Source organism: Miscanthus floridulus, chromosome 11, assembly GCF_019320115.1.
Source record: "Miscanthus floridulus cultivar M001 chromosome 11, ASM1932011v1, whole genome shotgun sequence".
In the NCBI taxonomy this organism is placed as follows: domain Eukaryota; kingdom Viridiplantae; phylum Streptophyta; class Magnoliopsida; order Poales; family Poaceae; genus Miscanthus; species Miscanthus floridulus.
The window spans coordinates 96175731-96196998 of record NC_089590.1 but is presented as its reverse complement, the minus strand read 5'-3'; the positions used below and the strand labels follow the sequence as shown (position 1 = coordinate 96196998).

Sequence of the window (21268 nt, the reverse complement as noted above, 5' to 3'; positions counted from 1 at the left end):
GGGTCAATGCTATGCATGAAGAGCTAAACAACTTTACAAGAAACCAAGTATGAGAATTAGTTGAGAGACCTAAGGATCATAATGTGATTGGAACCAAGTGGGTCTTTCAGAACAAGCAAGATCAAGATAGGATAGTAATAAAGAACAAAGCAAGATTAGTGGCTCAAGGTTACACTCAAGTTGAAGGTCTTGACTTTGGAGAAACATATGCCCCGGTTACAAGATTGGAAGCAATTAGGATCTTGTTAGCCTATGCTTATGCCCACAACATCAAGTTGTACCAAATGGATGTGAAGAGTGTATTTCTCAATGGGTACATCAATGAGCTTATGTATGTTGAGCAACCTCCTAGTTTTAAAGATGAAAAGAAACACAACCATGTTTACAAGTTGAGAAATGCTTTGTATGGATTAAAACAAGCACCTAAAGCTTGGTATGAGAGATTGAGAGATTTCCTACTCTCTAAGAGATTCAAGATAGGAAAGGTTGACACTACTCTCTTCACCAAGAAGCTTGAAAATGACTTGTTTGTAACGCAAATCTATATTGATGATATCATATTTGGGTCAATAAATCAAGATTTTTGTGAGGAGTTTGACAAGATGATGGCAAGTGAGTTTGAGATGTCTATGATTGGAGAGCTTAGTTACTTGGTCTTCAAATCAAGCAAATGAAGAATGGCACATTTGTGAGTCAAGGCAAGTATATCAAGGACATGCTCAAGAAGTCTGGAATGGATGATAGTAAAGCTATTAGTACACCAATGGGGACAAGTGGAAGCTTGGATAGTGATGTTAGTGGCAACATGGTGGATCAAAAGATGTATCGATCTATGATTGGAAGCCTACTCTATGTGACCGCATCAAGGCCGGATGTGATGTTTAGAGTATGTATGTGTGCTAGATTTCAAGCCTCACTAAGAGAAAGTCATTTGAAGGCAACAAAGAGAATATTGAGGTACTTGAAGCATATACAAAATGTTGGATTGTGGTATCCCAAAGGAGCAAGATTCGAGTTGATTGGATATTCGTACTCCGATTACGCGAGATGCAAAGTTGAGAGAAAGAGCATATCGGGCATATGTCAACTATTGGGAAGATCACTTGTGTCTTGGTCATCAAAGAAACAAAATAGTATAGCACTTTCAACCACCGAAGCGGGGTATATTTTGACCGATAGTTGTTGTGCTCAATTACTTTGGATGAAGACTACTTTGAGTGACTTTGGAACTAAATTTAAGCAAGTGACATTGCTATGTGACAATGAGAGTGCCATAAAGCTTACCAACAACCCGGTTCAACATTCAAGAACAAAGCATATTGATGTCCGCCATCATTTCATAAGAGATCACCAACAAAAAGGGGATATTTGTATTGAGAGTGTTGACATCGAAGATCAACTTACCGATATCTTCACCAAGCCACTTGATGAAAAGAGGTTTTACAAGCTAAGAAATGAATTGAACATACTTGACTTCTCCAATATGTGTTGATGCACCCCCCACTTATATGACATGCCTCTCCTTCGAGCAATCCAAGATAAAAGTTGATTGGCATGGCATACATCCTTGCTAAGGACATGTTTTAGTGCATCTAGATATTTTTCACATTTGAATAGGCTCATTCATGAAAATCAAATGAATTTGATGCTTGTATGGTACCACTATTGCTTGTATGCTTGAAATGATCTAGTGGTAGCATATGACATATTTATGGACTTGTAAACCTAGTGTTTGATCTAGAAAATAAGCTACAAGTGTTTAGCTCAACATGGTACAAGATAACCCTTATTTGGAGGTGTAAAGAAGCTTGTCCTTAGATCAAACCGAGTTAAATATCTTTTGCAAGTAATCTAGATTGAACCAAATTGGGAAAATGATCCTCATTTCACATGGTTTCACCCTAACCTATCTATAATTTGAGCTCACCTTTTGTGATAATTGTTGACAAAGGGGGAGAGAAAAATCCACAAAGATAGTAAGATAGGAGAAGCAAACAAATGAAATGACATTGTAAGGGGAAAAATAAAAAATGCACACAAGTAGGGGGAGCAAGCTCATAAACTTGTATGTTGCATTTTGATGTGCATTTCATATATTTGCTTGCATAGCATAAGTTCTAAATTTCAATATCCATGCTTGTGTGGTGTATGCTAGTTATATGCTTGAATGGTGAAATAAAAAACTAGCATGCATAGGCTAAAGTAACTAGACTTATGTTTATTTTATGGAAACTAGACCCTTTCTTGTAATGTTGATCTCATGGGGTATTCTAGTTTTTGTGTATATATAGTTACTAATGGTGCTAAGGATGGTATATTAGTGCACTCCGATTGGTATCACGCTTCAAAGGTCCATCTCTTGTACCTTAGCATCATACGGTAGAAATTATCTCCTATATTTCCTATCTAAGCATATGTGCAAGCTACAATCCAAACTTTTAGCACATATGTAGGAGGAGCAATTGCTACCATTTAGGATTCATAAAACTTGTCCATATCCTTTACACATGGTAAATATGCTTGGGCAAGCAACATGGATTCAATTAAATTTCAACTCATATCTTTGTGAAAGGGTTGTCATCAATTACCAAAAAGGGAGAGATTGAAAGCTCTAGTTTAGTTTTGGTTAATTGATGAAACCCTAAGTGCTAACCTAGTTTATCAAAGTAATTATGAGATAGGTAGCACTACTCCAAATGATGAAGCAATGGCGAAGATCATGACGATGGTGATGGCATGGTGATGATCAAATGCTTGAACTTGGAAAAGAAGAAAGAGAAAAATAAAAGGCTCAAGACAAAGGTATAAATAGTAGGAGCCATTTTGTTTCCGTGATCAAGACATTTAGCGAGTGTGATCACATTTAAGTTAGATAGCCGTTCTATTAAGAGGGGTGAAACTCGTATTGAAATGCAGTTATCAAAGTGCCACTAGATGCTCTAACTCATTGCATATACATTTAGGATCTAACGGAGTGCTAACACCCTTGAAAGTATTTGTGAAAATATGCTAACACATGTGCACAAGGTGATATACTTGGTGGTTGGCACATTTGAACAAGGGTTAGAAACTTCACCGGCGAAGTGTCCGCCCGTAGAGTGCGGATAGTCCGACGGTGCCACCGGTGCCCTAGACAGAAAAGATAGGGATTCACAAAGTGATCGAACGCTGGTGGTGTAGTGACTGGACGCTGGGTTCAGAGTCCGGTCAGTGACAGCAGTAAGCACACGGTCTCGGTCTTGTGACCGGACGCTGGCGTGTAAACTGACCGGACGCTGGCAGGGTGCGTCCGGTCAGTGCTGACGTACGCTGACGTGAGGTGCACAGAGGAAACGTTGAGTGACCGGACACCGGGTGAGTTTGGTCGAGCGTCATGAAATTTCGCATTTGGAACCTTACTGCAAACGACCGGACGCTGGGGTCCTATGTCCGGTCACTTTCTAACTGACGTGTCCGGTCATCACTTGACCATTGAGATCGGGCGATCAGCGTTTGAAGCCAATGACACATGGCGAGCATCCGTTGACCGGACGCTGAGGTCCAGCGTTCGGTCGATATAACCAGCGTGTCCGGTCACCCCATGTTATGCCCAGTGAAGGGGTACAATGGCTCTATTTCATGGAGGCTTCTATTTATGCCCCATAGCCAGCTCAAGCTCACTCTCTTGGCCATTTTGCGTTGACATAGCAACCTTGTGAGCTTAGCCAAAGCCCTTCCACTCATCTCCATCATTGTTTCATCATCATTGTGAGATTGGGAGAGAATCCAAGTGCATTGCTTGAGTGATTGCATCTAGAGGCACTTGACATTCGTGTTTCGCTACGGGATTCACTTGTTACTTTTGGTGGTTGCCATCACCTAGATGGCTTGGAGCAGTGAGAATCGTTGAGCGGAGGTTGGTGATTGTCTCCGGCTTCAATCATGGTGATTGTGGGGGGTCTTGTGCCTTCCCTGGTGGAGAGCCAAAAGGTAACTCTAGTGGATTGCTCGTGTCATTGAGTTACCTCACTTGAGGGTATGTTCTTGCGGTGTCCAATTGTGTGGACTAGGTTCGTGCAACACCTCTTAGCTGCCGAACCACCAAGTGTTGGTCGACACAACGGGGACTAGCGTGCCGGTAAGCACGTGAACCTTAGGAGAAAAATTGGTTGTCTCTTGCCCTTTGGTATTCTCTCGGTGATTGATTTAGTATTCATCTTGTGATTGGTTTACTCCCCTACATGGCGGTATAATCACCCTACCCACTCATTTATATTCTTGCAAACTAGTTGTGGCAAACTCTTTAGTGTAATTAGAATTGAGAGCTTGCTTTGTTATTTTAAGTTCATCTAGTGGAGCTCTTTAGAGTAGCAAGATTGAGAGCTCTTAGTGAGTAGTAACATTGCAAGTTGTGTGCCTAGTAATCATTGCAACTAGAATTATTGGATAGGTGGGTTGCAACCCTTGTAGAGCTAGAGCAAGTTTGCATTTCGCTATTTGTCATACTAATCAAATTGCTCTAGTTGATTTGTGGATTTTAAATAGGCTATTCACCCCCTCTGTAGCCATATTAGGACATTCCACCGTGTCAACATTATCTTCATCATCTTCTCGGTGGTTCTCATTCCGCGCAACACAAGCTTGTACTTACATTTCATATATAGTGCTTGTGTAGTTGCTCTTGTAATTAGTTAGCTTGTGTAGCTTGTTAGTTACCTTCTAGCTTGTCTAGCATAGAAGTAGCTCCCTTGCGTGACTAATTTAGTTTGAGTAACCTTGTTAGTCACATTGCTTAGTTTGTGTAGCTAAGTAATTTGCGCTCTCTAATTTGGCTTGTGTAGCCTTATTATTGAGCATTGCTAGTGAGCTTAGGTGGCTTTATGCTTTTGCTTACTAGATTGTGTAGGAGCTCCCTCGGTTGTGTGAAGTACTAGTTGCATAGGTTTGTGTGACCTTGCAAGCTAGAATTGTTAGGTGAGATCTAGCTAGCCCGGCACCTTTGTTTCCTATTTAGGATCTTTATAAGGTACTTGAGAACTTTGATAGAGGGGTATAGTCTTGGCTAGACTGATAGTTTTAAATTCCGCATTCGTTTCGGTTAGCCGGTGTGATTAAACTTATAAAGGACTATTCACCCCCTCTAGTCCGCCATCTCGACCCTATACATGGTATCGAAGCTTGGTCTCTCATTTATGGTCTTCATCGACCCAAGAGGATGGCGAACTACGGGCTAGATGTTGAGTGTCTACACATATTTGATGGCACACACTTTGCACGTTGGAGAAATTGGATGACTTATAATTTTAAGTTTATTTCTCCTCAAATATGGTGGATCGTAGATGTGGGCTTTTCTCATACGATTGATAGAAAGGATGCAACTCAAGAGCAAAAGAAATGCTACATCTTAATTGCCAAGGTACTAACATTTTCTATCAATCTATGAAAGATAATATATTTGGTAAGATCATGGATATGAAGTCCGTCCATAAAAAATATTGTTATTTGAATGGTTTTGAAAGTTTAGCGGATAATATGTCTAGTTTTAAAGTTTGAGAAGCTGTTTACACCAAAAATTGACAAGCTTACCTTAGGAAGGAATTGGCTGATAGCGTGCATACATGGTATTTCGGACAGCTGCCGAAACAAACAGGAGAATTACCAGGCGGTGTCATGTATATATTCTGCGGAGGCCAAAATAGGAAGTTGTACAATGTCAAACTAAGGAGTATGAATCCAGCGAGAGTCCAAGCAAAGCACGATGTTGATCAATGGTTAAAGAAGCAAAGAAGGAGATGACAAAGAAAATATATTTTAATTGGCTAGGCTACACAAGGTGTATCATCTACGTGCAAGGGAGGAAAGGAAACATTCTGTATATTTTGGGACAAACGCTTGACCGACCAGGAGATATTTTTTAATATATTTTGGGAGAAGGCAACCAATGCCCTGTTCGTTTGGCTGATAAGCCATGGCTAAAAGTATTATTGGCTGATTTGTTGTGAGAGAAAAATATTGTTCGTTGGATGAAAAAGTAAGGCTTATAAGCCAAGCGAATAGGGCGCAAGGAGAAAATCACGGAAGGTTATCAGAGTTGTTGGCCGAATCTATTAATATTTTATTAGGCTTCATGTACGAGAGAATTAATTTAGCACATACATGTATAGGACTCCTGTATAGTGGCCGACCTTGCCATAGACCAAGCACCCCTATAAATATAAGGGTTATTTGGATCCACGCCATTATAATTCTTAAACTTTGGAGATCTGCCATTATAATTCACCTATTCTGAAACTTACCATTACAATTCTTCTTCTACCTGCTACTTGCCATTTTCTACGTTTTTCGGGTGTCTAGGCCCACTGTCAGGCCGTATACGTGTACACATCTTCCGTATAGACCAAAACACCCCCTGCTGCTTGTCTCCCTCCACTCACTGACGTGTGGGCCCCACATGTCAGATTTTTCTTCAACCTCCAGCAGTCTTACTCCTTGAGTCTCCTCTTCCTCCACCGTCCACCGAGGGGGAGGGCCGGAGGGGCGGCGGCGGCTACACGCCCGCGCTCCCACGTGGCGGCGGCGATCGCTCACCTACGCACGACCATAGTGGCGCAGGGATGCTGCACAAGCTGTTCCTAGGGCTCTGCTGCTCGGCATGGTGGTGGTGCTGTCTGTGTTCACCGTATTCCTAGAGTAGCATGCGAGGGAGGTGGTGGCGGCCGCGCCCACCCTGTTCCGGCCGTGCCTCGGGGCGATGGCTGAGTTGGGCTTATCGAGGGCCGGCGTGAGCGGAGGGCGCGAGGGATGGGCTGGATCTGCGCGGCGGCTACTGCTGCTCACCCGTGCGCCAGTGGGAGCATGGCAAGCAGCTAGCGGAAGCGCACGCTCGGGTTAGTAGGGCACGCTCGTGCAAGCACGGCAAGCAGCGAGCGGCTACAGCGGGCGTCGGGTTAGAGAGGAAGAACCGCGGGCCATGGCTATCGGTGTCGGGGAGAGGCCTACCCGGAGCTCGCGTGCGGCCATGACCTAGACAGAGCTCCCACGTGGGAGGTCGGACTCGAAGTGTCCACCCGCCCCTCCCATCTCACCGGACGTTGTCCTTCTAGGATGGCTGGAGGTTGAAGGAGAATCTGACGTGTGGGGCCCACACGTCAGTGAGTGGAGGGAGAGAAGCAGCAGGGGGTGTTTTGGTCCATACGGAAGATGTGTACACGTATACGGCCTGACAGTGGGCCTAGGCACCCGAAAGACGTAGAAAATGGCAAGTATTAGGTAGAAGAAGGATTGTAATGGCAGAATATGTGAATTGTAATGGCAGATCTCCAAAATTTAAGAATTATAATGGCGTGGATCCAAATAACCCTAAATATAAAGGGTTGCGACCAATTGTAAGATATCTCTCAATCAATCAAAATCAGTCTTTACTTTTTCGGCTTTACGTCAACCCTCAGGAGTAGGAGTAATGTAGCTTTTCGGCGAGTTCTTCAGTAAACAAGGCTGCATCGACCGATTGACCTCCAGCTTGCTTGTGAGTACCGTCACGACTTGTATTATGCTTGTAAAGCTATATCAGTTGATTGATCTTTTATGAGCCGTAATATAAGTTAGTTATCGATCTGTATCATAGTTTGTAAGGCTGCATCAGCTGATTGATCTCTTACGAATCATAATATAGATCAAAGTTATCGATCTTGTGTTAAATAACTTGTTGTTTAATATAATTTCACAAGTTATCGAATCTGCTAAGATTAGTAAGATTTTTCTTGTTGTTTTTTGTTGATTCACCAGTTATCGATCTTGTTATAATTAATGTTTTATTAATTATAACAAATCACTTGATTGAGATAGAGATAGATCGGCATCATATCATCTTAATTGGTCGTCCTTTGATCTGATCACGCTTTAAATCTTATAATTGATGACTTAATTTTGCTAGATCGGTTGTTTTGTCTCTATTCCAATCAAACATAGTATGCATCCAAAGACATATTTCAATCTTGAATAAACTCACTAGTTAATGAGATCTAATCTAATGGCACTACCATAGCTGCATCGATCAGGTCAAACCTCACTGGTAAGACTTTAGATTGAAAATTATTGATTAGTGGTTTTGTTTATGATCGAGATACGTACTCTGTTTGTTTGTTATGTCTGCATCGGCTATTTTAGGCGATTGCCTATGCTCTCTCACATATAACATGTTTTCATGAATCTGTTGACATATAGATGGTTTTATAGATTCTTTGGCTTTAGTTTGTTATCATTATCATAGCTGCATCGATCCGATCGAACCTCACTGTTGATGATAATAGATTAGATTCAGAATGTTTATGGATTCATTTATAGTAAACAGTCGATTATTCGTGTGTTATACTCTTTTCATCAAATTTATCGTCTCAACGTTTTATACTGATCATGTTCTATTTAGCCGATAATGTTTCTGATGTTCCACGAGCACCAGTTATTTTGATTCATATCATTATCATTTAATATTAGCCGATATTCCTTGATTTAAAGATCTTCGTTTCATGGATACGCTGGATATCGACTATTTAGTCGATAGCCTCATTAAATCGGCTATTTGGCCACATATTAGAACTATCTGGTGCAACACCGACATGTTCAACCTTAAACTACTGATTATTCTCTCCTTGTCAATTGCAGGGTCAAATTGATTGACACGTCTTTGGTCCCGAAACCGACCGTTCTTGTGTTAAAGCTAAGCAGATCTTCGGGTTCACTCCGTCAAGATCATCCGGCTTGCTGTGTGTTGATCACATCGTCACATTTTTATGTCAACGAAAGCAAAATCAGAATACAACGATAATTCAAAGAGCTAGAATAGATTTTTTTTATTCGTGAAAGCTGGGAGCACATTTGTTCTCTTTAGTTAAAAAAAAGGGACCTAGATGTGGACGAGCTACCACAGATTAACTGGAGCTGGAGGCACGCAAACTCCAGTTTCCGGCACCCCAACCACTCATTACTCAGTAGAGCGTGCACGGGGAATGAGGCATTTCAGCATCACCTGCACTAAGGAAGAACCTTGCCCCTAATATAGCATCACCTTTATCACAGTAGACCTTATTAATGCCACATACAATATATACACTAGTAAGGAAGAACCTTGCCACTGGTAAACCTTATTAATGTCATATATCACTTTCTCATAGTAAGGGCTCGTTTGGTGGAGATCCAGATCTGATAAATTGTTTAGCTTCAGATTCTCTCAAGAAATGTTTCAATTGATGAATCGGAATCACTTTATAAAACCGATTGGCACGTAGGCTAGATTCTGATTCCAAAAGAAAATGTTTTCCATGAAAAAAATTATATAAAAAAACTCAATCCGTGGTGGCTAGACAGCCCAATATGCATAAAAAAATATGAACTTTTTTAGATGAAAACTAACTTGAATACAATCTATTTTAACGCTAGATCGGTTGGTCTTGCTGTGCGCTTTGGACTCTGCCGGCCAAAGTTCGAATCCCCACGGGGGGCAGATTTGTTGGCCGGAGGAGGCGCAGTTTATCTGTGTGTTGAAAAAAATCCCCTCGTCTACCCCACACCAAAGCACAGGTCTAAGGCTAGCCTAGTCTCACAGGAGCTGCGGTGCCGCTGTGTATGGGTGGGGCAGAGGTTCGAGAGTTTTCTCAACCTACGTGAGAAGATCTTCTTAAGCACGATGCACAGGGCTGTCTTACCCCGCGGGTTAAGGGTTTTTTTACTAAAAAAGGATAGCAAGAAAAAATAGAGGTATATGCATCGTAGGCCCTTGAACTTGTCTCATGATGCCACTTAGGTCCACAAACTCTCTAATCGTACTTCTGATACCCTAATGTTGTTTAAGTATGCCACTTAGGTCCATAACTCATCGGATCAAAGTTTTTGCCGACGTGGCGGGGATAGAGCGCACGTGAGCCGCCCGTGAGTGGTCATGGCGCCTGCCTCATGCGGCGACGGACGTAGACGTGGACGTGGTCGCTCTGCTCTGTCACCTCTACTAGGCTGCCTCCTCGTCTTCTCGCTGCTCTGCCACCGCGCCGTCGTCTGCCGCGTGCAGGAGCCTGGGTCGAGTACGACGGCGCTGGAAGAGACGCCGAAAAGGTGCGGCCTTTTCTGAACTGCATCTTCATGTGCGACGTCGTCCGGCTTGTCCCACCGTTGTCGATCGTGTTGGTAGCAGTAGAGCAGTGGTACCGTCGCCGGCCGGCATGCCGTGTGCGACGCCGTTCTGCGAGTCTTGATACAGCTGGCGCCCCACATGCTCTCGTGCTTCCGGCTGCCACGGCCGTTCGGCGGCGGCGGTGGCGGGGACGCGGACTAGTAGCAGGCCACGGCGGTGTCTCCCCGTCGGGGCCCGTCGCTGCCGTTCGCGGCGAGCCTGTTCGCGGCGTCCCCGTCGACGTCCGGGCGCGGGAAGAGCCCGTGGCCGCCGCCGGAGGCGGACGACATGGAGAAGAAGCGGTGGGACAGCATGGAGTCGTGGTCCATGCTGCTGGACACGGTGATGGGCCCCGGCGGCGAGGACAGCCTCAGCGGGCGGCGAGAGGAGTGGATGGCCGACCTGTCGCAGCTCTTCATCGGCAACAAGTTCGCGTCGGGCGCCAACAGCCGCATCTACCGTGGCATCTACAAGCAGCACGCCGCGGCCGTGAAGATGGTGCGCATACCGGAGCGCGACGAGGACCGCCGCGGCGAGCTCGAGGAGCAGTTCTCGCGGCGTGCAAGAAGCCGCCGGTTTACTGCATCATCACAGAGTACATGTCCCAGGGCACGCTGCGGATGTACCTGAACAAGGACCCTTTCTCACTGTCGCCGGAGACGATCCTGACGCTGGCGCTGGACATCTCGCGGGGTATGGAGTACCTGCACGCGCAGGGCGTGATCCACCGGGACCTCAAGTCCCAGAACCTGCAGCTCAACGACGAGATGCGCGTCAAGGTGGCCGACTTCGGCACCTCCTGCTTGGAGACCAAGTGCCAGGCCACCAAGGGCAACAAGGGCACCCACCGCTGGATGGCGCCGGAGATGACCAAGGAGAAGCCCTACACCCGCAAGGTGGATGTGTACAGCTTCGGCATCGTGCTCTGGGAGCTCACCACCTGCCTGCTCCCGTTCCCGGGCATGACGCCCATGCAGGCCGCGTACGCTGCCTCAGAGAAGGTTAGATTGGGTTGCTTCTGTTTCAGTTGATGATCTGTGAAAGAACTGAATCTCTTTGTCTTTTGTGATTGGTTGATTGCTGTTCCTGACTGGGTGTGTCCATCGATCATCAGAACCTACGCCCGCCGCTGTCGAACTCGTGCCCGCCGGTGCTCAACAACCTGATCAAGAAGTGCTGGTCGGCGAACCCGGCGCGGCGGTCGGAGTTCAGCTACATTGTGTCGGTGCTGGAGAAGTACGACCACTGCGTGAAGGAGGGGATGCCGGTGACGGCGCACCAGGAGCTCCTTCGCCAAGATCTGTGGCGCTCCTTCGCCAAGATCTTCAGGACGGGCTGCATCACCAACAACTTGTCCATACCGGTCCACGTCCACGTCCGCCGCCGCATGCAGCAGGTGCCATGACCACTCACACACGGTTCACGTGCGTTCTGTCCCTACCACGTCGGCAAAAACATTGATCCGATGAGTTATGGACCTAAGTGGCATACTTAAATAATATTATGGTGCCAGAAGTACGATTAGAGAGTTTGTGCATCTAAGTGATACCACGAAACAAGTTCAAGGGCCTACGATGCATATAAAAAAAACGGTTGTAAGTGTACGAGAGGCAAGAAACGGAATCTAGAGAAACTAGTCCGGAGGCGTTTCACTCATCCGGGCAAAAAATCGTGGAATCGGGAGAAACGTTTCAGGGCAGAAACATTTTTGCGGATATGGCGTTTGGTGCAGTTTCTGCCGATTCCGCTGAGAATCGGGACGGATTCCAGCATCAAACGGTGCCTAAACCTTATTACTACCATACGCAGTATATACACTAGTATTGGCACCATGCTCACATCGCATAGCATGGGTGCAAGTAACTCGTTTCTTTGTCCACCATGCTAACATTGCGTAGTATGAATGCTAAAACTTTTTGTCCACCATGCTCATTACATCGCGTAGCATGGATGTAGTAACTCGTTTCTCTGTCCTATGGCTCCTCGGCTCCTCCTCAACACAGTTGTATGTCGATGCTATGCCTTGCCGCGACACCGTGGCAACCACAGTTAGTACCATCGCCACATTGCAATCTATACAAGTCAAAAAGCAACTGCATTTCTGTGGTCACCAACTCACCATTCATAAAAATAGTTTCAGAGAACACCTGAAACGTCATAAGCTAGACGCGTCACAGCAACCTTGCAAACTGGCAGACACAAAACAGCATTACAAATTTCAAACAATCCTCCCGCATTCAAATTATTGCAGTTCATCGTCGAAAGCATGTCGAGGAATCCTCAAATACATAGATAACTTACGAATCACAAGAACAGTTTCAACTAAGCATTTAGTCTGAAGATTTTGATGCGACACAAGAACGAGTGCCGTGCGAGCGACAAACCAACTAGGATAGAGGTGCTGATACTGATTCCAGAGCGGTGGCCTGCACCGGATACAAGTAACGGGGAGTTCTGAAGACGTGCACGGTGTACATGCTAGAGATGACACGGAAGAACATGCGAGCACAGTAGAGCAGGCCGTCATGAACAGTGCTATGCTAGAGATGACACGGGCGAACATGATAGCACAGCAGAGCAGGCCGTCATGAACAGTGCTACAGTGCCGCAGAATCGTCGTGGGAGCCTGTGATTGGTAACCGAGCCAAGATGTTAGGAACAAATCTCTTCTTCGATAAGTCAAGGATTAGAATCACCCCTATTGAGGGAAAAACTAGTGTGCAGAACGAGCTAAATAAAAATATTAGGATCACATTGCAGTTATTAAGTCAAGAGCACGGCAGCACTTTTACCATTTTGTTCAAAGTATTTGATGACATAAAGTCAGCCACATACACACACAAGTCAACAACAAAACGTCTTACAATTTCAAATGGGGGGAGTACTTCTAACACGTTAGCTTTCACAACAAAGATGGAAGTCATCTGTCTAAAATGGCTTCCCGAGTACGAAAATTTCATCATTTCCTTAGCTACAAGAAATCATTGGCTTGAAATTTTTTGGAAAATCCAGACAAATTTTAGATACTACTTCATCACAATGGCTTTATGTGCAAATTCGGCTTTGTGCAATAAAAATACAATTTCTTATAGCAACTCCAGAGGGTTAAGGTTTAAGAATAACATATAAGGACTCTTTCTGACATTATTAATCTGCCAGGGAACACTCCTCCTTTCATAAGTAATGACCTAATCAGCTATACCTCCACTAGGAAGATATCATGGAAAGTCATCATATAATTCAATTAGCTCTACAGTTTGCACGTTTAGGTTAACACCGAACAGGCTGCTCCAGACAAGACCATTTAATTGGATAATTGTGTCATCCCTATACCTTACATAAACTTGCTGACATAATAACCCAGTAACTACAATAATCACGCAAAAATAACTGTATCAATAGAGAAACATCAAATCACAGATGGGGAAGCAGACGTGTGGACTAATAAAATAAGAGGGTCACAAAGATTACCAGAAAGAGCTCTGTGTATCAATTTAAGATAGGTAGCGTGGATCGTTTCCTGGTTTTCCCATCTTATGCACATCCTCCGGTGAAAGTATCTTGATGTACCATACACTATTCACAAATGACCTGCATTGAGTGGACAAGCTCAGTTTCATGCGATCTACAACTGGCATGCATAATGATGCACATACTAAGATTTATATGTTACATCCATCACTTTACATAAACCAGAAACATCAAATCCATATCACAAGTAAATTTATTTTGTATTAAAGCTAAAAAAACGACCCTGGAAGGAAGACCTCCACCAGGTGTTGCACTAAGATGAACCAACTCATCCACATGACCGAGTATTGAAGTATCATAAATCAAGGGCTATAAATTCATCAATTTTGTAACCTGAATGCACATAATAGATGTATGGCAGAATCAAGCACATGCAGATCTGTTTGAGATCATCAGGAGCCATTTAACAGTTTGAAAATAACATGTAGGTCCATTAAAATACAAGCCACTATAGATATTGGCGAGGAGGCTAATGGGCAGTTGAGTAAGAAACTGCCTATGCAAATGAAGCAAAAAAATTCAACTTAGTATGAAAGCGTAAATTATGCTGTGTGATTTTTTCTAATACGTTGAAAAGATTTAGGACAAAATACAGATGTGTATACTACTGAGAAATCACAAATTGAAACTAGAATTCTGGTGATGGTTTCTTACTCCCACGGGTCGTCTCCAAGGAGAAGCACATCGTTCTCCCTGTCGACAAATACAAGCTGCCAGCCTGATCTATCAGGGTCGTCCAACTGACCCTTAATGCCGAACATCTGACCCAGTTCCTCTCGAAGTTCAGCATAATTAGAGAACCGGGTGATGTCCAAGGATCTCCCCACTGATCCTGACTTGTAAACCTGAATTTAATAAAATGGTTATATGAGGAGGGGCTTACATTTGTTTTTAGTAGACTCAATTACACTCACCTTAACGAAAGTTCTAGTTGCCGGATCATTCTCTCCTGTATTTTGCAATAAACCAGAAGAGTCATCCAGACAACCATACATTGGACTCTGCAGATATGTTGATCCAGAGGGAATAGCTGATATATTACTATCCGCAACATTTGAGGTCAGGGGTACCATATTGTACAGTAGGGAGGAAGAGTCAACTTGAGGGCTAAAAAGGGACTGGTTCTGCACATCACGACCAATTTTGTTGTCAGCAGAACCATCTTTGCCAGTGGGTGAGTTCAGTGAAACCGAGCCCCCAAAAGACATCGATTGTGAGCCCATAAACTTCTGCTTCCATGCCTGTTGCTGCTGCTGCTGCTGCTCACTAACTACTGGTTGGTTGAATCTAGACAAATCCACAGATTTTGAACTTCCCTGAAGGAAGTTTGATTCCAGCATGTTTTCGTTGCTGCTAGAGCTGATGAAGCTGGAAGAGTTCACATTAGGATCAGAAAAGCCAAATTTTTCACGCAAATGGCTTGGTAATGATGTTGGACTCGGGAGAACCGCACTGCTAGGAACTTGATACGGTTGATCTGGTTCAATCTTCTGCTTCTGGTCACTATGAGCGTGCTGCATCTGCTGGAGTTGGTGGAGCTGCTGCTGAATAGCACTTGGGCTGAGCACGGACTGAATATTTTGAGCATCAGGACTAACCATCTGCTGTTGGCTCGCTTGCTGTAGTATTTGTTGTTGCAACAGCGGATTGAGATTGCACTGCTCCTGTGGGGACTGCATAGGCTGTTGAAGGTGTAGGAATTGCTGCTTCAGATAACCACCAGACTGGGAGGCAGCTGCGGCAGCAACCACTGCTTGATACTGATCATGGTCATTGCTAAGTAAGGATGGATGGAGCCTCTGCTGTCCCCAGGAACCTATACCAGGTGACTGGAAGTTCAAAGACTGAAAGCGCCCTTCACCAGCAACTCCGCTCAGCCACATCAAAGTATTGCTGTCATCTTAAGTGTAATATGATAATCAATAAAGATGTAATAATGAGAATGAAAAGCAATGACAATAATGAAACAAGTTGTCTAACACATAAATGAAAAGTTTCATCAAATAAATGAAATAGCATGTTCTATCATGGTGCCTCCAATGCTGCCAATTTGGCATAAATGCTTAGAAGATATCCATATTTCAGTTGTACCACAGCTTTACATCTAGTTTCCATGGAAGCAAGATGGAAAATAAGAAAACCCCAGTCACTGAACTGCCAGGTTACTTCAGCTAAGGTCAACAACTCATCATTATGTCAAGTTTCCTGGGCCAATTATTGGATCTAAAAGCATATGTAACTTTTTTCCCTATTAGCTGATACGAACAGGCTTCTACCCTAAAAGACTATTGCTCTCACTGTCTGCTCTCCAGTGTAATCTGGCAGTGCTATGAATACCTAATTGGTAGCACTAACAGCAATAGTGCAGGAATTAGCCCCAACAGCAGAGATGTGCAGGATACGTGATAGTAAAAGCATGAGTATTTAAGTGTACCTTGAAGAGTAGCAACTCCTGAATACCAAGGATGCTTAACTCGCAGTGGGAACAAGGATGGATACATAGGAAAGGTTGTCAGTGGCTCAATTTCCCACAGAGAAACTCTAGGCGGCCTTTCTCCTGCTGTGGATTCATCCCAACCAACCTGTGTTGATAATATCAGTGGCATAGTGGTTAGGGAGTACTTTGCAATAACAAAATTATTCAGTCTGATGGAATGGCCGGAGTAACCAAATCGGTAAGATGGTTATTATGACTTTATGAGCTTATGACATAAAGGAGAACAAAGAGTTTTGTTGGAAAAAAAAGAACAAGGATTTCACAATAGAAATTTTATTCTCTTGCCAAAGAATGAAAATCTGGGTAGTGCAAAATATCTGAAAGTGGTAAAACTCACAAAATTATTCGCTTGAGAAGCAGAAGAGCAGATCAGAAGAAAATGAGAATAAAAACATGAAACAGGATTTAAGAGAGTAGTTATTACCAATTTGAAACGAGCACCACAAAACGCCATGCAAAAGAAGAGTAAAATCGTAGAGGGAACCAAGGAGACAGCTGACAACAAAAATGGTGAAGAAAAAACTTTTACCTTCACCGATCTCCAATAGGAACTAGGCCAACGCACTGGGTCAGCATCACTCACTTCTGTTATTGTCCCCATGTACCTGCAATTATTTAATACCTTATTTCTGAGTTTCTTTCGAAATTCTTGAGCATAAAATTGCAAGTCTCATGGACATATATTCTTTTGACAAGAATCAGAAGGAAATTTTGGTACTGCTGCCTCACCTGCGGACACTAGATTCCTCAGTCTCAAACAGCATTCTGAATCGCATCCCAACTGATATCCGCGTGTGAAAAACAGCCTTGATGTATTTCGAAAGGGGTATAACAAATTCTGATGGACTTGCCCTGCAAGCACATTTTTCGAATCAAGTGGAACATAGGAAACAAACAATTGCCATTTGCTAATCAAACAGTTCAAATTACCTAGGATTATAGAAAATTGTGAAGCGGCTGTTTGTTGCAGCAGCATGAGCTGCTGCTGCAAGGAGCCCAATGTGCATGCTGTCACTCGAAAGAACAGAAGAGGGCATCACAGTCTGTGGACGGCTGGGGCGTCTGATTCCAAGCAAAAGCTGGTTTTTCTCATTCCTAAATTAGTGGGGAAAGGGTAAGTCCTACTCATCAGAAATTTTTTAGTGGTGCGGCATTGAAACAGTGGAACAAACCATATGAATAGCACAGAATCTCCAGCAACAAGTCTCTTAGCACTGACAAACACACTCCAGCCAGTAGTCAGCAGGTGTCTTTTGGGCTGGCCTGTGAAAAGAAGCCTATTTAGTGAAAAGATAGCAACATTGATGTAAAATCATTCAATCTGTCAGCAACAACTGAAGAGCTGGCAGCCCCATTTCACAATCAGTATAACAGATGGGGTCTCATTCATGAATGCCACTGACGCTTGTAATCAAACTTTAGCATTTACTGGGACACTAAGTATGTTCTGGACTGAAATCAACCGCAAACAAACTAAAACACTGTGGAAGGTTGGCCTTTTAAGACATATAAGAAAAGAACCAAGGTGTGGTACACTTGTACTATACTGAGAAGTAATGCACATCAGTACATCCAGAGGCCCATGTGCAATTTTGGAGCACCTAACTCCTACGGATTCAGAAACATCTGAGGAAATTATCCTGTCAATTGAAACTTCGCAAAAAATGGGCGTACCCAGTGCAGAGAGCTCCCGCTCTGTGCGGGGTCTGGGGAAGAGTGTCAATGGCAAGCCTTACCCTCGCCTGTGCAATACGAGGAGACCGCGACTCGAACTCGGGACCTTCCGGTCACAGGCGGTAAGACTCTACCGCTTGCAATACAATTGAAACTTCGCAACTTAAACTTAATCCAGTACTGCACTATCCTGGCATATTAAAACTGAAAAGGTTTCAATGTACTATCCAAATTAATGTCTTCGTTTTTGTAGTTTGCCCTTGATTGTACTAAATAGTTGCATGGAGTGATATTTTTCACTTAAACTGCTAGGAAATAGTCACACTAGGTAATATCTTGAGAATATGTTTTAATCGATCGAAAAATAAAATGTCTAACATCTGATAACATATCAAATCAAGATTCTCAAAAAAGAAAAAAGAAAAAAAGTTCAAAGAGTGACGTTTATGAATTTTGTCGAACTTGCCTCGGAAGATATGCCTGAACTTCCACTCGACATCATGAATATCCCGTGCAATAAGCTCCTGTGCTGGAGGCTGCTGTGTGAAATCCTACAAACCACACTATACCACCTGTTATTGGCAACAGCAAACCAAACAATCCATGCAGGCGAACAAAAGGAACACCACCCAAAATACACACTCATCACACCAGAGGGGGGAAGACGCGCTCGGCAGCACGACGGGGCACAGAGAAGCCGCCATGCGTGCTCGTGTCGCTCGCAGTCAGCGTCTTGCAGAAATAGTTCGTCGGCTGCTTGCTCATTATTCCCATCTCCGCAGGCAGGTACGCGTCGTTCTGCTCTTGCTGCACAGACGAACACAGCCGACACACAGCATAAGAGCTCAACAAAACCGATAGACATCAGAGGCACAGCACAGCGACGGAGAACCATCAAACCCCCGGTGCCTTACTGGGTTGAGCGGCTGCAGCGTCATCTGCGCGTACACTTCGTCCGTCTCCACATCCGCCTGCACGTATATTTGAGCTCAGCTTAGCGCCCGCATGAGGAAGAGGAACGGAGCGGACGACGAATCGCCGCATCAAAGGAATTTTTGAGGGAGAAAATCGCGCACATGCATTGTGACATCATGGAGCTGGCAGATCAGCTGCGGCGGCAGGTTGGGGTAGTTGGGGATGTGCCCGTCCACCTCCTTGTTCGTCGACGCTGCCACCTTCACACGCGTCCACAAGCATTAGCTTAGGCAGAAACGCAAGCGAGAACGATCAAAGCAACCGCACCGGACGAGGTGAGGCAAAGCAAACAACACCTCGCACGCAACGCAAGGCAACTCCCAGCGTATGCGTATACAGGTGGTAGGGCTGGTAGCGCATCACCAGCAGTCCAGCAGCAGGGAGGCCGTGCGAGCGAGACGGCACAAGGAGTTTGGCTCACCTGCTCGCTGTGGCCCTGCGGGAAGTAGACGACGCGCGTGCCGACGGTGGGGAGGCAGACGAGCGGGCCGGCGCACGCGTGCCACAGCTCCGAGTTGAGGCACTTCTTCTCTGCACACCACAGCGCACCAACGTAAAGCAAAACCGAATCGATTCCGAAACCAACAGCACAGCAGAGGGAATCGAAACCTAGCCAGGCAGGCAGGCACACCGACGCACCTTCCTCCGGCGGCGGCGCGGGCGGCGGCGGCGGCGGCTGCCTGATGCTGGCCGCGGACGAGGAGCTCATCTCCCACGACCGGCCGGGCCGGGGGCACACCGAAACCTAACCTCTACAGCCTCCACGGAAATCCTCCCGAACCCGCATCCATCGCGCCCTCCTTCCTCAAATCGGCCGCATTCTGCACCGAGCCAAACCGACGCTCATTCACCAGAGCCAAGCAACGGTGCTAGGTACGGGCCGGGACGGGACGCCTACCTCGTCAGCTCACCCGAGCTCGGAGATCGCCATGGTGCGTGTGGGGAGAGAGAGAGGGAGAGGTGCGGTTGCGGTGGGGCTGGGAAGAGGGGGCACGGGAGGGCGGGACTGGTAGGAGAGGAGGGGTGGGAATGATTTAGGTCCGGGGCATTTAAGCGGGCGGGCGGGGGGCGAAGAAGCGTCAGCGTGTGCGCGTGTGCGCCTGGCGAGACTGCGAGTTCGTCGCCACAGTGCCGCGCGGAGTGGACTTGCTAGCTGGAGACTCTGCCCGCCGCTGCGCCCAGGCAGCCCAGTTTTGAATAAAGCGTAGCGTAGCAGGGGAGAGAGAGATAGAGACAGTGCGTGCAACGCAGTAGCAGCAATAATAAAAAAGAAAGCTGGAAAGCGAGCCGTGGGAGTAGCATTAAAAAAGCCGTATTTTATGGGCTCATGTAAGCGGCTGTCGGGGGCGCAAGCGACCCGACCCGGGTCCGGTCCACTGCAGTCAGGGTAGCCACGGACGGACCACGGGCAGTCGGGCACGGCCGGCCGTGATGGACCGCCACCTCCACCACGGCACCACCAGCAGTCCACCACCACCTCCGTCCAATCCTCCATGGACGGACGTCCGGATGGACGGATGGATGGATTGACTGGTCACTGGCCACCGTGTGGGCCAACTCTGTTGCCGCCAGTGGCACTGGCAGTGGCAGCGCCCGGCGCCATCCCGAACCAAGCCTCGGGCTGGCCCCCGCGACGTGTTTATCCAGTTTTGCCCTCTAGATTCTGCCCCAAGGTTCAAAACCCATCGGGGTTTAGCGTTTCGAGATAACGTAATTTATTCGCGCATTCGCGTGGGTTTCAGGGGGAGATTAGCTGCTGCTTTGCTTTTTTCTTTCTTTCACGTGGAAAACTGTGCGCGGAATAGATTCTGTCCACGAGCGCGAGCGATCCTCCTCTGTTGGTGCTGCTGGTATGAGTGATACAGTATACGCTAGGGGTATATGCTTGGCGGTGCGGTGACCGATGGAGCAGGATCTCGTGAGGCTTTCTTGGCACACTATCATCTGCGTGGTTTTGTTTGGTTTGTTTGCGTCAGACTACGGGCATCCAAATCTAAAATGTACGGTAAAAAACTTAAAATCAGCCTTCAATAAAGTATCTATACGGAAAATCTATTTTTATTGTCCGGAGACCCAACCTAAATATGGTCATCATCTTTCCTAAAAACTCATTTACAGAAAGAATTTTGTTTTAGGTCTCGTTATCGAAGAAGATGCCAAATAGATATTGAATATTTTACTTGTAGCGCCACCAAAGAACGGGTCTTATATTCCCTGAAGTGGCAAAACGCCCACCGTGTTTTCCGAGCACTCCGCAGGGCACAAATATCTCGTAGCCGAGCCCCGGTAGCTTTTCGATCTGTGATCGATCGATCCGGGCTTACGCCTACCTGAGCTTTTCTTTCCCAGCTGTGTTATCCAGCGAGTCAGCCGTTCCGGCAACAACGACGTGGATGTTACTCCTAAACCCTAACTAGGGGGGCAGCTTAGTACCACTGCTGCTCTCGGAC

The 21268-nt window shown here is 45.6% G+C and overlaps 1 protein-coding gene and 2 pseudogenes across 1 annotated transcript; 1 reads left to right on the top strand and 2 right to left on the bottom strand.

Moving 5' to 3' along the window:
• Positions 1 to 10240: 10240 nt before the first annotated feature.
• Positions 10241 to 11546, top strand: LOC136492499 (serine/threonine/tyrosine-protein kinase HT1-like; annotated as a pseudogene).
• Positions 11547 to 12336: 790 nt separating this feature from the next.
• Positions 12337 to 13065, bottom strand: LOC136492498 (uncharacterized; annotated as a pseudogene).
• On the bottom strand, positions 12337 to 19848 carry LOC136492740 (auxin response factor 12-like). The gene is made up of 15 exons (XM_066488744.1): positions 19458 to 19848; positions 19240 to 19349; positions 18920 to 19018; positions 18758 to 18814; positions 18495 to 18650; positions 18310 to 18394; positions 17342 to 17432; positions 17100 to 17264; positions 16899 to 17021; positions 16699 to 16774; positions 16107 to 16254; positions 14587 to 15572; positions 14327 to 14517; positions 13613 to 13732; positions 12337 to 12767 (listed from the first exon to the last, which is right to left on the bottom strand). The coding sequence occupies exons 1-14, from the start codon at positions 19525 to 19527 to the stop codon at positions 13636 to 13638; spliced, it is 2454 nt and encodes an 817-aa protein (XP_066344841.1). The 5' UTR covers positions 19528 to 19848; the 3' UTR covers positions 12337 to 12767; positions 13613 to 13635.
• Positions 19849 to 21268: the final 1420 nt, after the last annotated feature.

Bases quoted from the DNA above. Each gene is read 5' to 3' on its own strand.
- LOC136492740 (XM_066488744.1), bottom strand. From the start codon at position 19,527: ATGAGCTCCTCGTCCGCGGCCAGCATCAGGCAGCCGCCGCCGCCGCCG. The intron at 19,350-19,457 runs GTGCGTCGGTGT...TGTGGTGTGCAG, and splicing joins CGCGCCGCCGCCGGAGGAAG to AGAAGAAGTGCCTCAACTCG. The intron at 18,651-18,757 runs GTAAGGCACCGG...TCGTCTGTGCAG, and splicing joins CGCTGCAGCCGCTCAACCCA to CAAGAGCAGAACGACGCGTA.